The sequence below is a fragment of the Nicotiana attenuata genome, chromosome 7, assembly GCF_001879085.1.
Source record: "Nicotiana attenuata strain UT chromosome 7, NIATTr2, whole genome shotgun sequence".
NCBI classification, from domain to species: domain Eukaryota; kingdom Viridiplantae; phylum Streptophyta; class Magnoliopsida; order Solanales; family Solanaceae; genus Nicotiana; species Nicotiana attenuata.
In genome coordinates this window covers 110153559-110170685 of record NC_031995.1, presented here as the reverse complement: position 1 = coordinate 110170685, position 17127 = coordinate 110153559, and the positions used below count along the sequence as shown (strand labels likewise).

Here is a 17127-nt window from a genome sequence, read left to right as displayed (position 1 = left end):
CAGAATTCACAAAAAGCGACCAACTTTGGTCGCTATTTCCCAGAAAATTAACAATTTCTGGAAATATAGCGACCAAAGTTGGTCGCTTAATACTAAAAAAAATTAATTCATGAAGTTAGCGACCAACTTTGGTCGATTATTTTTAAAAAAAATTAAAATATTTATAGTATAGCGACCAACTTTGGTCTCTATTTTCCAGATTTTAAAATATAATATTTTTCTTTACAGACCAAAGTTGGTCGCTATTTTATGATTAATAATAAATAAAAAAACGTAATTTACATAAAGAGACCACCTTTGGTCGCCAAAATTATATTATTAAAATAATAAAGCGGCCAAAGTTGGTCGCTATAGTCAATACCCGGAATATTTGGTCCTTTTACCTTAGAGATCAAAGTTGGTCGCTAATTAGCGACCAACTTTGGTCCCTAAAGTAAAGGGACCAGCAATATAGTGACCAGGCATGTTTGGACGCTTTTTGGTCGCTTTTAGGCCTATAAGCGACCAACTTTGGTCGCTTTTTGTGGTCGCTTTTTATCGGATTTTTAGTAGTGTCTGTCAAATAGTTTCGAGAGAGGCTAAGAAAACGGGAATAATTGCTTTTGTCAAGCAGCCTATAACCGTCTTGTTCGTGGACATATGACAATTAATCGAATTATTTTATTTTTTGTTTCATATTATCTATCAAATGGGTTAATTCTACAACCTGTCGATGTCATGATTCTAATGTTTTGTATATAACCAAAATCAACATGCATGGAAAAAAGATAGTTTGAATCTCATATGGGGTCAGCATAAGAAATTAAAAAACAACTATTCATTAACGTATTAAGCATCGCCAGCATCGGTTTAAGGGTCAACAGCAAGGATATTTGTCTTCATAATGGGAAACAGGTTGATTCGAATTCATATCGTAAATGTCAATTAACATAATAATTGATTATTCCAGTAGGTTTGGAGTAGCTGATGATTGATTTTGAGCTTTTGAAATAATAGGGCTTTGTTCCTTTGATGTGCTAGTTTCAGTTCTTAGGCCTTAGCAGCAAACATGGACCATATATAACAAATTCAAAGATGGAATCCACCTCTGTTAGCTTGGTCAGGACATTTCTTTCCTGTCTTTATCGGTACAGTACTATTTTTGGAAGATACATCTCCCCTTTACTCCATTAGTTTCAAGTTTCCACGAATTCTTTAACCACCATCTTTCATTTGACAATAATAAGTATCGTTCTTTGTATAAAAATAAAAATAAAAGCGAGGATCAAGATTTGAAATGCAACAATAGTACGTACATGTCACAATAAAGACAGCGAGATGCCACCCTAGAATATTTAGCCTGGCAAGATGGTCCTTGCTGATTCGCATGGGATTAATTTCACGTGCCCTATATTACTCGGGTCAGAGCGTAAGTTAGTAATACTTATGGGCTATGGCTACTGGACTTTCTCCATCTAGGATGTAGTATTCGGGCTATTTCGCCTAGCAGCACAATGCTTGTAATGCTCTCCCATAATTCCATTTCCACGGTTTAGACTACTTTCATTTTGCTCGCCGTTACTATGGGAATCACTTTTGCTTTCTTTTTATCCAGCTACTAAATTGTTTCAGTTCACCATGTTGTCTCTTACTTGCCCATGGATTTAGCAGCAATTAGAAAGGTTGCACTATTCGAAAATCTGTGGATTTATGCTTAATTTCAACTCCCTGAAACATCTCGTCCATTACTACGCATTCCTCGTCTCTGGGTGCCTAGGTATTTGGGGTGGATGCAGTATCTGAGCGCAATTGTGCAATTCCTAATTGATTTTTAGCTCATAAATGTGTATATCAAAACTGGAAGAAAAAATATGATTATGCTACGTTAGCTTTGTTAACGAGTGCACTGATAATTCGCATATTAATTTACTATCTTGATTTTGTCTTTGAATGACAATGGATTTGTCATTTAACAAAAACGTAACATGCAATCGCAGCAGTTTCACAGCAGTAAAATATACAATTTGAGCAAGATTATAGTAAATTCTTAAAGTAACTTGGTGTTACAGTAAGCATTTTTTACCCAAAAATAAATTATTTACATCTTACAAGAAATGTACAAACTATGCATACGGTTAGTTCCACTTTCGTGGAAGAAAAATATTTCATTTTCAATGTCTCAAATCTTAGAAATATATATAGAGACGTGCTTCTTACTAGTTACTAGTAATTTTCTTAAAAGGAAAATGAAAGAAGAGAAGAAGAACGTCGCTATGTATTCAGTTGATTTGGTTAGTAGTCTCAGTTGTTTCGATTCCAGACCTTAATTGGTAATAAACTAGAAAGAGCAGGTGGAGTTGCAATCCGTTGATTAGTCATCTTTTATTAATTTTAGGTAAACCGAAAACTTAACATCATCTTAGGCATAAAAGATAGAGGTATCAATGAAGTATTATATGTCGTTGTTGCTTTAATTTGCCCTTCCTTTTACCTTTTTTAAGCCGAGGGTGTTCCGGAAACAGCCTCTCTCCAGGGCAATCCGGTGCATTAAACTCCCGCTATGCACGGAGTTCGGGGAAGGACCGGACACAAGGGTCTATTGTACGCAGTCTTACCCTGCATTTCTGCAAGAGGCTATTTTCACGGCTTGAAAGTCTCGGCATACACACTACCCTTCCAAGACCCCATTTGTGGATTGACACTGGGTTTGTTATTGCTTCTTTAATTTGGTCCAAACCCATTAGTTGAGCATCCTTATTTTTTATGCTTTTTTTTTTAAAACTATCCCAAAAATTATTTAAATATCTTTATAATAAAAGTTCAACTTTTAAATAATACACCCAGAAAAAAGTAATGTCAGTTATCTTGTGGAGATTCTGTTGAGACTTTAAAGTTTACACTTGTCTTGATATTAAAGTATAGTTGATTGATTTATTTTATTAATTAGATAAAAAGGCCAACAAGAACAAGTCATCAATTAGAAATTTTTTATTTTAACGTGTAAAATAATGACTTGAAAATTTGATAGTAATTGATTAATTTTATGTGGACCTATTTAGTGAAATACCAGATCTAGCTTGGACAAAATAAATAGATAATGTCATGGCATGCAGAACATGGACCTAAGGATGTTTGTCATTTTGCAGTAATTGAGTTCACCTTGATAAATTCCAGGAATCATGCAGATTGATAACAAAGTGGTCAAAAATTTCTGCATTTGGTTGATCGAAGCTTACACCTTCGCACCTGTAATAGCATGTTATAGATGAAACTTATATGTTTCTTAGTTTAAAGGTCTATCAAATGTAGCGAGCACTACCTTAAAAGAAGTTTCTCATAGTACAATCTGACGACACTTTCACATTGTATGATGTGATTTTCAACCTCTAATTTGAGAATTATTTCCTGCTCTACGCATGAAGATGTATCTAATTTGTTGTTTCAACTTACAGTTGATGATGAGTGAGGTTTGTTATAATGGTAAAAACACTTCCGCTGCCAATTGATAGGTGGTGGAAGATATTGCTTTGATACAACTCTGTTGCTTACACGAAGAAGTTGTCAAAATCTAAGGGAAATCAGTCGAGAGGAAACTTGCAGCTTTCTATACTTCTGTTGTCCCTCACACCAGCATGGCTACAGGTACCTAATCAATACAGAGGACCGTCGGCTAAGTTCATCTCCAAAAAGTAAGGATGTAGTGAGCCCAAACTGCATTTTTGGAAGTCAAAACTAGATGCTTCATCAAGAAGTTGAAATGCTTCTGACGAAAAATCCTCGAATAGCACCAGTATTAGCAGCTTGAAAGCCTGAGTGGTAAAAGCCTTCTCTCTATAGTTGTTTTTGTGTTGCCAAATACTGCTTACAACCTTTCTTTACCTTCGATATCTTTGTTTCATCTTCTAACAAGGAGCTTTCAGAGTCAACACTCATCTATATCTTGTGAACACTGTAACCAGCATCCTCCGATGTCAAGTTCTCCCTCCAGCTCTCAAATTCAGATTCACCAAATACTACTTGCTTGATACCAACGTAGCTGTTAAGAAGATATTACAGGGGTGAGTCTATGGCTGCAAACTGCTAGTAACATGCGGAAAACAAACGGCAAGAATACAACAAAAACAATCTGCCTGAAAAGTACAACTTAGAAAGCCTATTTAATGTGATGCTTTGTTGACTAAACAATTAATTGAGATGAAAAAGAAGGTGGTGCTTGCTAATAATGGTCTTTAGAGGCCAGGATTTAGGTTCCAGGCATACCCATCTTGAATCTAAAATTTGTTTGCACGTTGGGAGAAAGATAAACCAAATAGAGAGTCTACTTCAGAATGAAGAAGGGACTGAAGCTTACTCGGAGCTTATCTGTGTCAAAGCATTAATCAGTACATCCAACAGTAAATGCTCACTTGTCCCAATGTCCACCCTATCATAAGAAAAAGTCAATTTATAAGCAACAAGCACCATTTCATATCCAAGGATAACTAATTCAACAAAATAACCTTTACCATATGCGAGCCAAGTTATCCTGAATCTCAAGATCCCCAATGTTATAGAACGTAGTAGGATTTACATTTGCCCCCTGAACAGCATCATAACTTGGCCTTTTGTCCAAAGGAGATTGTGACAACTGCCATGAAGAAACTTAGTGGGTTGAGCCTAAAATATAAGACACCTCTGACCCTGTGAAAGGCTATTGTTTGAGCTTCACAAATAAACATATTACTACCATTTTAGATTGACAGGTTATTTCTTTTTGTTTCCAACCTCTAAAATAAGCACATAAAAAGTACATAATTTGCAGAACTTACCTGCATATTCAGTGAATTGCATCCACCAAGACGTCCAACAATGTGCCAAGAACGAATTGTCTGCAACAAAGTTATGAAAACTAAGTCGATAAAATCCATAAGCAAATGTATCAAGAATCATGAAGCGTAAATTACTTACATCACAAATCAAGGAGATATCCTTCTCCAATGGGGCATTGTAGAACTCAAACCATATGTAGGAGTTTGTAAAATCAAATCTGAATCAGAAGTAAGCAAAATTTGTTACGAAAAATGCACTCCTGAAAGGATCTGCCAGCAGATCTCAGATCTAGCAAGGCACTCTTCGATGGCATGCAGAATATTTGTCAGATAATAATCCTTCAGTCAGGATTGTGGGAAAATGTAACTATAATGAGATACAACCAAAGGACTCAAATTGTACTACTACGCTAAAACTAACACTTTCTGTTCAATTGCTGACATAAAGATGCTTCAGAGAAAGGTGGAAGCCAGAAGAAGAAGCTGTGCTCATTGCGGGGTAAGTCATCACCAGGCATATTTGCCAAAAAACAGAGAAAGTATCGAGCATTTTCACTCGAGAAAAGGTTCAATCCCCTATCCTTCTAAATATAATTAAGCATAAGAGGGAAATGAGTAGAATAAAAAGAAAAGACTGACTTTTGATTTCTCTCAAACAGGCACTTTTTTTATCTTTCCTAACAAAACTTCTAATATTAGGCATTTCAGGTTGGTTGTTCTAGTCTATAGCCATCTATTGTTGAACTAGAAATCCTTCTCTGACAATTTAATCGGAATGGAATTGACAGCAGTTCTAAAGAAAGTCACGCACATCGAGTGAAGGGCTAATATCAAATTTACAGAATTACTCGATACATGTGCTGGTAGGAGGTACCCCCTGGAATTAATCAAAGTGCGCGCAAGCTGGCCCGGCACCGCGGTTATAAAGAAAAAGTATTATACAAAAGGCAAAGATGAATATAATCTTGGTACTTTTTTGTTATTTGGATTATTTCTTGTTATGTACATTGTTACCTATACATTAATGTGTTCTGACAATATATATAGATTTATGAAGCTGTTCAAGATATGTTTTCAGATAACAGTTACAACCCGTTTTTGCTCAACGGATACAAAACACCCATGCTTTAGCACCTGGTGCAACAACAATCAGAATACAACTATTGTAAATAATCCAAGAAGCATGACAGATATAGAAAATACTAAAGGTAATAAGAACAACAGCTACTAATTCATCATCTAATTCCCAAAAAGTCGAAAACTAAGATTAAATATTAGTATCAATTGTTTCATGTATGTTTGATATTTTCATGGAGTAATTTTTATCCAGTGTGAATCCGCTCATGCCCAATCCTGATGAGCGAGTCCATGCTAGACAAGATCCATCAGCATACGTGTTTCACCAACTTGAGGTTAGCAGATAAAATAAAACCCCAGTCAATGGAATTAAACAGCAGTTGTATGAAGAACAAGGAGATCTAACGGTTTTGCTCAGCTTTGGAGTGGAACCCAGTGAGAAAGGTAATATTGCTAATTCTACCAGACATGCCAAAAGGATGCAATTAATGATTGTTAGATTCATCAAGTAATATGTTTTCTCAACATGGCTAGTCTCCTCTCGTGAATGAGTCTAAAGCTTACTTGTTGAATTTAACATTCATGGGCGTCGCTGAACCTGTCTTTGTATGTACTATTTTATTCCTTTTCTTTCTCAATCTCTCCTCCATCTGATAACAAAGTAAATACAATTAATCAGCACAAACACAAAAAATAGATAGATAGACAGACAAACCACGACCAAATAGACATTTGTTTCACTTCACTAATGCCCAATCTACTTTTGATGCATATGTTCAAACCAACAAAAATCCAATTCTAACTCATATCCAATTGAAGAAAAGCCATAAACATGACATACAAAAGACAAAGTGTTACAAAAGCCATAACCTGCATAACGATGTCAAATTAATTAAAATTAGTTTGGACTTCCTTTGTGAATTCCAAACTAAAAGGAAATACGAAGTAATTCAATCAATTTGATATCGTTATCCACGTTATGAGTTTATATGCAACATGATAACTTGTTTGGGATTGGGGTTCAGTTGTTGTTTGAACTTCTTTTCAAGAGAAACTAACTACGAATACAAAATTATTGGGAACAAACAATCAGAAATCCTTAAGTTGTACCAAAGACAAAGGGAAACACAAACAAACAACCACAAATTAATTCACAAAGCATATGCGCCAGAAAAAAAAAAACTAACCCTTGACTGAGCTTTATCCGGATCATCAAGACAGCTACCAAGAATCTCAGCAAGCTCAGGATCTTTATCATAATTCTTCTCATCTTCTCTACCTCTAAACCCTCTACTACGAGAAAAGCCCTCCGCTTCCTCCTTCCTTTCCTCCATTTCCACATCAATATAATCGCCATCATCGTTGTTTTCTTCAAATGTGTTCAGCAAAGTTTTTGCCCTTTGGCAGTTCGTTAGCGTCCTCATACATGAGCTTTGCTTGGGATGAAAACTTAGAAATGAGTGGCAGTGACTAAATTGGGGTGAAAAAACTCTGCTATGGGAAGTCCGAGGTAGTTGGAAAAGAGATGCACTGTGCTGCAACATAAACATCTACAAACAGAATTTTGATTATAAACAACTAAAAACAACAAGTAAGAACATATTAACTAATAAATGTGTGTGTGTGTGTGTGTGTGTGTGTGTGTGTATATATATATATATGTCACAAATAAGAACACATATTAACTAAAATTAGTTGTTACCACTAAAAACCATCGCAAAAGGATAAGGATTTTGGCCTAAATGGTAAGTAATATACAGGAAATAAAATAGGTATGGAGAGAAAAAGCAGAAACATACACTTTGATGCCGTAAGGAAAAAGAAGAGCTCGCTGCAGAAAGAGATACGAAGAAGCAAACTAGCGCAGAGGATAGATGGACTAGAACGTAGCTTGGAAATTGCCGATCCGTTAGTTTGTTTTCCGTCCGGCTAGTAGAAGGTAGTTGGGCTTGGGCCAAGTTCCTTCTAATCAAGTGGTCCAAATCTTCTTGGGCTTTGGCATATTGGCCGTCCGTCAAAAATAATTACAAGCGTAAGCATAAGACATATATATGGGTGAAATTTAAAAATAGCCAGATTTACAATTGGTCGTTCAAAAATAGCTCAATTTCAAAAGCAATCAAAATTCAGCCATTTTTTATGTAAAGATAAATCTGAGCGAAAACATTGTTCAAAACTCCGGAAAATACGCCAGTATATTATGTTGGAGTTCCAGCATAAGTATACTTGAACTCCAACATATTATACTGGAGTTCCAAGATAAGTATGCTAGAACTCAAACATAATATGATGGAGTTCCAGCATAAGTACACTAGAACTCCAGCATAATATACTAGAGTTCCAGCAAGTATACCGGTCCAGCATAATATACTGGAGTTTGGAGCACCGGTGCTCCAGTCTCCAGTATATTATACTGGAGCCAGCAAAGTATACCGGTGCAGCATAATATGCTGGAGTTCATACACGGGTGCACCGAACTCCAGTATATTATGCTGGACCAGTCTCTGTTGCAGCAAAATAGTGGCTATTTTTTATTGACTTAGTAAACGCTAGCTATTTTTGAATGACCAGTCCGAAAACTGGCTATACCGTGCTATTTTGACCATATATAGATATACTAGTTGCAGGAGGCCCGTGCTGGGCCCAAACTCAAGATATTTTTCTTAGAATTAATAATTTTATTCTAATTAAATAAGTTTAATTTGTATCACATTTTTACTGCATAAATAATTTAATATAGTGACACGTCAATCAAGTCTTGTTGATAGGTCTTCATAATTATTAAAGTTTCTTAGTCACATAATTGAATAATTTTGTTAAACAAAAAAATTATTTATGAGGAAGCAAGTTTGGCTGGAGAATTAGCAAATACCAAAGGGACACAAGTGATTCAATATCCTATACACTAATATGATTTAAAGTATTCAAAATAAATACAACTCGGACAAGATCATAAATTGAAAAATATTTGGCATTTTTATGGATTTGTGAGCATATAATTCTTTAGTTATAGATTTCTTTTTGTATTTTATTACTTGTTCACTCATAATTTTACGTGGCACGAGTTATGTAGTTAAATGTGGGGAGTTAAGATTAATTCTAGACGAAATTCAAAAAGAAACCTAAATTTATCAAAGTGAACCTTAAAGATCAATTTAGTTCCATACTTTACGCTTAAAAAATTAATTCTAAGTTACCAACCAAGAAATTTTAAGGAGATATGATTGTGGCTGATAACGCTACCTTCATGTTATAACGTCAATAATTTATACTTTTAGTATTTGTAATGCATCATAGTATTTCAAAGGCGATGGATATAATTGTTCATAAAAAGATTCAATTCAATTCAATAAGCTGAGAAAAAAAACTAATTAAACGAGAATCGTGCTTGGTTCAACAGGAATAATATATCACCTCTTAAAATCAGCAAAAATTAGGATAGTTTTACATTTTAACTCCTTCTCCTTTTCCTATTCTTCATCCCCCAATGTAATTGACAAATTTAAAAAAATATAAAGGTTATTACTTTTTTCTTCCATAAATGCTAATTTATTAATTCTTGAAAATGTATTTTATATACTCTAGGTAAAATAGTAAGAAAGGTTATGAAAAATGACTTGCGCATGCAAAGGAAGAAAGTTCAACCAAAAACATAATCAACATAAGCTTTTGAAGACAACTCTTATTCATTTAAAGATCTTAAGTGATTTTCAAATATTTTATACCAATTATATTTCAATTAAACCCATAAAATAGTAGGTTTTAATTTTCTTTGAAGTAAAAACAAAAGGTGCATCAAGAAATTAGTAGTATGAGATAAATACTTAAAAACACGTAAAATGACAATCTCAAATAGTAACTAAAATTTTAAATAAGTATATTTCCAATATACAAAAGCATAACCTGTTTTAGTCATTTAAAATCTTAACTTTCAATGTTCGTGAAATTATTTACTTCAAACTCACGTTATGCTTATTATGAACTCATTTAGGATTTTAATAATATATTTTAATTCACCCGTATTAATGAAGGCCCGTGTTTTTATCTTTTAGAATCCTCTAAATAACACCAGTAAACTTCCTTTAGTTTAGAGTCTTTACATAAATTGATCTAATATTAGTCTTATAAGTATATTAATAAAAAATAATTCAAGTACACTAATAAATAAAAGATTTAGAACTACCCAAAAATAATTCTAACATGTCTTTATTAGTACATATATGAGCTCTAGAGAGAGAAGAATATGGTTAGGAACATATGACGTGGGACATGTCTAAATGTATAGCAAGACCTAACAAATTGTCGACTTGGAGAAAAAATTTGGCATACTTTGCCTAAATTTACTGAAATGCATAAAGTCAAATAATGTAAAAAGTAACCTAATGGCAAAAAAGATCCATAGGAAGTTACATTTACCAATTTCAAAGGCCCATGTGGGAGCGGTCTTAAGAAAAGAGAGATTTATGCAAAATATCCATTGAGCTTAAACTAATACCTTCTCTTTTATCCATTTGAAAATTATTTACAATATATACCTACCCAAATGAAACTAATTATCCCTACCTACCCATACCTATCCCAACTTTTTTTTACGCATTTGACTTAGCTTAGCTTGATATCGCTTGGCTTTGTTTGGCTTGGTTTAAATTGGCCTGACTTGATTAGGTTTGCTTGGCTTGGCTTGGCTTGGTTTGAATTGGCTTGGCGTGAATTAGCTTGATTTATAGCAGCTTGAAATGACTTCATTTGGCTAGGTATTAAAATGGGGAAGGGGAAAAGTAATGGATAGGAACAGATAAATGTTTTCCGCCCATGGGTATTTGCTAAACTTTCCAAAAATGAGTGATTGAGAAAAATGAGATATGCGGGGAAAAGGAAAATACAGCAGCCGCGTTTAGCTGTTTCACAACATTAAAAGCAGAAAAAATAAGGTAGGACAGCTTTTAAGAAGTAAACCATAAAACAAAAAGTAAATTTGACTTTAAAAAATAAGGTTAGGACCTAAAAGTAATTAATTGAAAAGTTTACATTTTACTGGAAACTTTTGTGAGGACTACAAAAGTCCTTGATTCTCCCTTATTATATATAGTAATATATATTATATATTAATATAAAAAAAATTATAACTTTTATTTGGAGGCGGCTATATTATATAAAATCCCAAATATTTTTCTTTCTAAAATATCTCATACCAAAATACTTGTATTTATAATTCGATAAAGGATAATCCAAGGGATAAATCAAATATTAATGTCAAAAGTATACTATAAGCGGTCGTTTGGTTTGAATTTAAATTATGCTGAGATTAGTTGTATTGAGATTAATTATGTTGGAATTAGTCATCCTAGTATTATTTCTTATTGATTGTTTGATATGTTGTATCAGTCCTAGGATGTCAATTTTACTGCTTTATCGTGGGATAACTTATCCTTGGATTACTGTTCCACCCTATGCTAAAGGTATATGCTATCTCAATACTAATTTTAATTAGGATAACGTATCCCAGGATTAGTAAGCAAACAAGGGATAAAGGGGTACTAATTTTTTATCCCATAATTATTTTTGCTTATCCATCATACCAAAGGACCCCTAAATGTATGTCATACTGCAACGACCTGGCGGGTCGTTTCATGAGTTACAGCCCCGCTTCCAACCATTTCTGCTTCTTTATGTGTTGTTCTGCTATATTTCATCGTATCGTGTTGGTTGTTTTGTGTTCGGAGTGGTCTTGGAGTGGAATGAGACACTTAGTCTCTTATTTAGAAGCTTAAGTTGGAAAAGTCAACCGGATGTTGACTTATGTGTAGAAGATCTCGGATGTGAATTCTGATGGTTCGGATAGCTTCGTTAGGTGATTTTGGACTTAGGAGCGTGTTCGGAATGTAATTGTGATGACCCTAAAGGTCATCTCTTGTTTTAGAAGTCAAAACTGTGTTCCGAGTCCTTGAAAACCTCTTTTTGTCTCACCTCGATTTGCATGCGCAGTCCGGGCGCATTCTGGAAAGCTTTTATGTGATATTTTAGAAAGAAAAAAATGAAATTGGCCTTTAAAATTGATTAGAGTTGACTTTGGTCAACATTCTTGGTAAACGGACCCGGACTCGTGACGGTCCCGTAGGGTCCATAGTAAAATATGGGACTTGGGCGTATGCCCGGAATCGAATTCCGAGGTCCCAAACCCGAGAAAAGAATTTTTAAAGAAAATTGTTTGCTGGAAAATATAAAGGCTTTTTGAAATGAAATGATGCGTGTTCTTGATGGTATCGGGCACGTATGTTGGTTCCGGAGCCCGGTACAGGTTTAAAATAATAAATAAGTCGAATATGTGAAATTTGGTAAGAATCGGAGTTGATTTGGTACAAATCGGACCTTTAGTTGAGAAAATGGAAATTTCAATGTTCTTGAAGAATTTTATGAATTTGAGGTTAAATTCATAGTTGTTGATGTTATTTAGATGATTTTATCGCACGAACAAGTCCGTATGATGTTCTTAGACTTGCGTGCATGTTTGGTTTGGAGCCCCGAGGGCTCAGTGAGTTTAAGATAGGCCACGGAGTGAATTTGGACTTAGGAAGATTGCTGGTATGTTGCAGCTGTGTTGCAAGCCCCTGATCTCGCAATTGCGAGATCAGGCATCGCAATTGCAATGTACTCGGGGATTGCAAATGCGAGCTTTTGCTTCGCAACTGCGAAGACCTCAGGGCCTGCCTTCCTCGTAAATACAAGATGTTCTTCGCAAATGCGAAGGTTGTCAGATAAGCCAGTGGTTGCAAATGCGACGTTTTCCTTCACAATTACGAAGATGGAAGAAATTCCCAGGGTTCGCAATTGCGAACCCCTGGTCGCAATTGCGACATGTGAGACCTGTTAAGTGGAATTTTTGACGGGATTCTTCTTCATTTTACAACTTTTTCAAACCTAAACATCACATAGGCGATTTTCTCGAAGAGAGTTCTTCCCCAAATCAAAGGTAAACGCTTTCTAACTTATTTTCTTCAATCTATAACATCTTTTTACATGATTTCGCTTCAAAATCTAGGGTTTTTTCATGGGAAATTGGGTGTTTTTAGGTATAAGCTAGGATTTTCAAATTTTGGGGATTTGGACCTCAATTTGAGGTCCGATTTCAAAACTAATTGCATATTTGAGTTCCTGAGTGAATGGGTGATCGGGTTTTGGTTCGAACTTCGGGTTTTGACCAAGTGGGCACGGGGTCGATCTTTCACTTTTTGGGGAAAACAATGAGAAATCTACTTTCATGCATTGGAATTGGTTTATTTAGCATTTATTAACGTTATTAAGTAAATTATGACTAGATACAAGTGAATTGGAAGTGAAACCGAGAGGTAATGCGGTAGTTGAGGCTTAATCTTGTCCGTGGAATCGAGGTAAGTGTTCGGCTTAACCTTAGCTTGAGGGAATAGGAGTTGTGGTCTTATTTGCTATGTGTTAGTATCGAGTACGACGTATAGGTGTGGTGACGAGTATCTATGCATTGGTGTCAAGCATGCCCGTGAGATTTATACCATGATTGTTGTGACTCTATTATGTATCGATCATGCCCAAATTGATGATTATTAATGTTGAACAAAGCTTATGAAAGTTTATTGGTAATTGACTATTGTTGAACATTGGCTCAAGTTGAGTTTCATTTTGTAAAGTAATTGTTGAAAACTAGATTGGTTATAGTTGAATCCCTTGCCGGGATGTTATTGTTGATATTGTTGATTCCCTTGCCGGGATATTATTGTTGATATTGTTGATTCCCTTGCCGGGACGTATTGTTTATATTGTTTGGGTGAAGAAGAGTGTAAAGCACGAAGGGTGATATTGTGCATGATATTGTGAGTGAGTAATGCACGAAGGGTGATGTCGTGCCGATATTATGAGTGTTAATGCACGAAGGGTGATGTTGTGCCATGATTTGAGAGTTAATGCACGAAGGGTGATGCCGTGCCGATATTGTGAGGAATAATGCACGAAGGGTGATGACATGCCATGATTATGAGAGGTAATGCACGAAAGGTGATGTCGTGCCGTTTCTATTGATTCATATGGTGAGGACGAGAGTAAATGCACGAAGGGTGATGCCGTGCATGTGTTACCGTTTCACTATTCTTGTTGATTTGGATATGATATTCATTATGCTTCCTTATTGATGCTTCCTTATTGGTTTATTGTTAGAATCTGATATTCCCCGCAGCATGTCCCCTTCCCACCTTATTCTGTTGAATTCTGTTATTATGCTACTGTTTGTATATGATTTATCTGCACAGGTATATATGATTATCATGTCCTAGCCTCGTCACTACTTCGCCGGGGTTAGGCTTGACAATTAGTCAGTACATGGGGTCGGTTGTACTGATGCTACACTCTGCACTCTTTTGTGCAGATTTCGGTACCGGGCCTAGTGAGTAGCTGAGGTAGCTGCCTTCAGTCCAGGGAGATCAAGGTAGATCTGTTGGCGTCCGCAGAGCCTAAAGTCCCCCTTCCCTGTTTAGCTTTTCTACTGTCTCTTTTCATTCCGAGAACAGTTGTACTTTTCTTTCCAGACTTGTATTTGTAGTAAAAATCTTAGTCATTCGTGAATTTGTGACACCAGATTCGTGGGTAGACATGTAATGGAGTATTTGGATTTATTTTAACTCTTCCGCGCTTTTCAATTGTTTAACTATAGTTACTGTTTATAATTGTCTGGGTTGATTGTTAATGTGTAGAAACTTAGTAGTTGGCTTGCCTAGCTTTCACGAGTAGGCGCCATCACGACTCCCGAGGGTGGGAAATCCGGGTTGTGACAGTAATTTGGGGGTCCGTGGTAGATTTAGGCTTGAATTGGCGAAATTGGAAATTTGGCGTTTTTCGGTCGGCAGTGGAAATCTTGATATCGGGGTCGGAATAAAATTTCGGAAATTGGAGTAGGTCCGTTATGTCATTTGTGACGTGTGTGCAAAATTTTAGGTCATTCGGGCGAGGTTTGATAGGTTTCGGCATCGTTTGCGGAATTCGGAAGTTTGGAAATCCTTAGGTTTGAATCCGAGGGTGATTTGGTGTTTTGATGTTGTTTTAAGTGTTCTGAAGGTTTGAATAAGTTTGAATGGTCATATATGACTTGTTGGTATGTTTGGTTGAGGTCCCGAAGGCCTCGGGATGATTTCGGGAGGTTGGCGGATCAAGGATAGGATTTGAGGAAGTGCTGAAGATTTCCTTCAGCTATCATAACCGCACCTGCGGAGTGGGGACCGCAGGTGAGAGGACCGCAGAAGCGCATAAGCAGCCGCAGATGCGGCCATAGAAGAGAAGGGCAGGAGCCGCAGGTGCGCGCATGGAACCGCACCTACGTGATCGCAGATGCGGGATCTAGACCGTAGAAGCGGTTTTCGAGGTTTAAGTAAAAACCGCACCTGCGATGGATTTTCTGCAGGTGCGGCGTCGCAGGAGCGACTTATGGACCGCAGATGCGGAATTTCTGGGCAGAAGGTATATAAGATCTCCTTCGCGAATTTCAGTTCATTCTTCACCATTTTTGGACGAGTTTGGAGCTTAGAGCAGTGATTTCAAGAGGGGATCGATGGGTATCGGTGAGGTAAGTCACTTGGGCTTTATATTTTGTGTTTGTGATGATTTTTCCACTGTTTAATCATGGAATTTAGTGGGAATTTGGAGAGAAGTGAAGGGGTTAGGGCTTGAGTTTTGGAGAGTTTTGGTTGAGGGTTTGAGGGACCATTTGAGGTCTGATTTTGATGATTTTGGTATGTATAGACTCGGGAGTGAAAGGAGTTTCTAGTTTTGTAATTTTTGTCGGATTCCGAGACGTGGGCCCGGGGGCCGGGTTTGAGCCAAATTCACGTTTTTTGGTCTAATTTGATAATGTTCGTGTGGGTTTCATTCCTTTAGCATGTATTGATGATAATATACTGATTTGGTTAGATTCGGAGCATTTGGAGGCCGGATCGAGAGGCATGGGCATCGCGGGTTAGAGCTTTAGCTTGGTTTGAGGTAAGTGACGCTTCCACACTTGGTTCTGAGGGTTCGAAACCCCGAACTATGTGTTCTATGATTAAATATTGAGGTGACGCAAATGCCAAGTGACGGGCATGTGGGCGTGCACCGTGAGAATTGTGGCCTGGATCATTCCATGGCTCCGCTTAGTGACTCTTTCTTGCTGATATATGTGTAGTGATTATGTGATTAAGGTAATGAGCTGTAAATCATGCTAATTACTATGTTAGGGCTTCACGCCGATACTGTTGAGACTCGAGAGGTCGTTTCTTGCTGTCATATCATTAGCTTCATATATATTCTGTACTCAGTCTTGTTCATGCATATTATATCATGTCTCAGTCTCGGTTATTGTTATTTGGCACATCATATCATTGTTTCGGGCTGGTTTTCTTGGTATTGTGAGCCCATGTGTGTAAGACTAGAGAGTTATGACTGAGTGAGGCCGAGAGCCTGAATTCGAGTGACAGTTATGGGATCGGGCTGCACGCCGCAGCAGATTATTGATTATGCCTTCATAGGCTTGTTATAGCGTTTGGGCTGAAAGGATCTCCTCCAGAGTCTATACACCCCCAGTGAGCGCGGATGATATTATTGAGGGATGGATTTTCCTGGACATGGATTTCTTTGTAGGGTTGGATTACCCTCGTTCCTCGGTACTGGTTAACTTGAGGTCAGTGTTGTATATATATATATATATTCCGGGATGGATTTTCCTGGTCCAGATGGCCATATGCGGTACCGAGTGGTTGAGCACTTGAGAGTGGGAGCACATGGTGCATTTTCATACATTTCTGGCATTGACATGTAGAGTTTTACTGAGCTTTATACTTCACATTGTTCGGATTAGCACTTTTCTTTACTGTCAAGTAAAAAATATTGAATTGCCAGCATGCCTACTTTCCTGTACAATTTAAATGTGTTATAATTGCTGAGGTTTAGTTCGTCACTACCTATCAGTCAATTGTTTGGACTTGTTAGTTACTGAGTTGGTGTACTCACATTACTCCCTGCACCTTGTGTGCAGATCCAGGTATCTCAGGGCATGGTAGCGGCTGTTGACTATTCCAGTCGCGGATTATCACCAGAGATAGCGAGGTAGCTGCCCGGCGATCACAATTCCGCCTTTCTCCTGCTTTATCTTCCTTCTAGTACATTTTGGCTATTTCCAGACTATTTTGGTCTTTGTTTTTTTTTCGGAACTATTGTAGCATTGCTCATGACTTAGTGACACCCAAGGTTGGGCCTTTAATTTCCGCATTTT

General features: G+C 36.8%; 1 protein-coding gene across 1 annotated transcript; it reads right to left on the bottom strand.

The window, feature by feature from the left end:
* Positions 3242 to 7778, bottom strand: LOC109229695. Its single transcript, XM_019395226.1, has 8 exons — positions 7664 to 7778; positions 7052 to 7414; positions 6429 to 6514; positions 4927 to 5005; positions 4788 to 4847; positions 4485 to 4606; positions 4331 to 4402; positions 3242 to 4015 (listed from the first exon to the last, which is right to left on the bottom strand). Exons 2-8 carry the CDS (start codon positions 7412 to 7414, stop codon positions 3913 to 3915), a joined length of 885 nt encoding a protein of 294 aa, XP_019250771.1. The 5' UTR covers positions 7664 to 7778; the 3' UTR covers positions 3242 to 3912.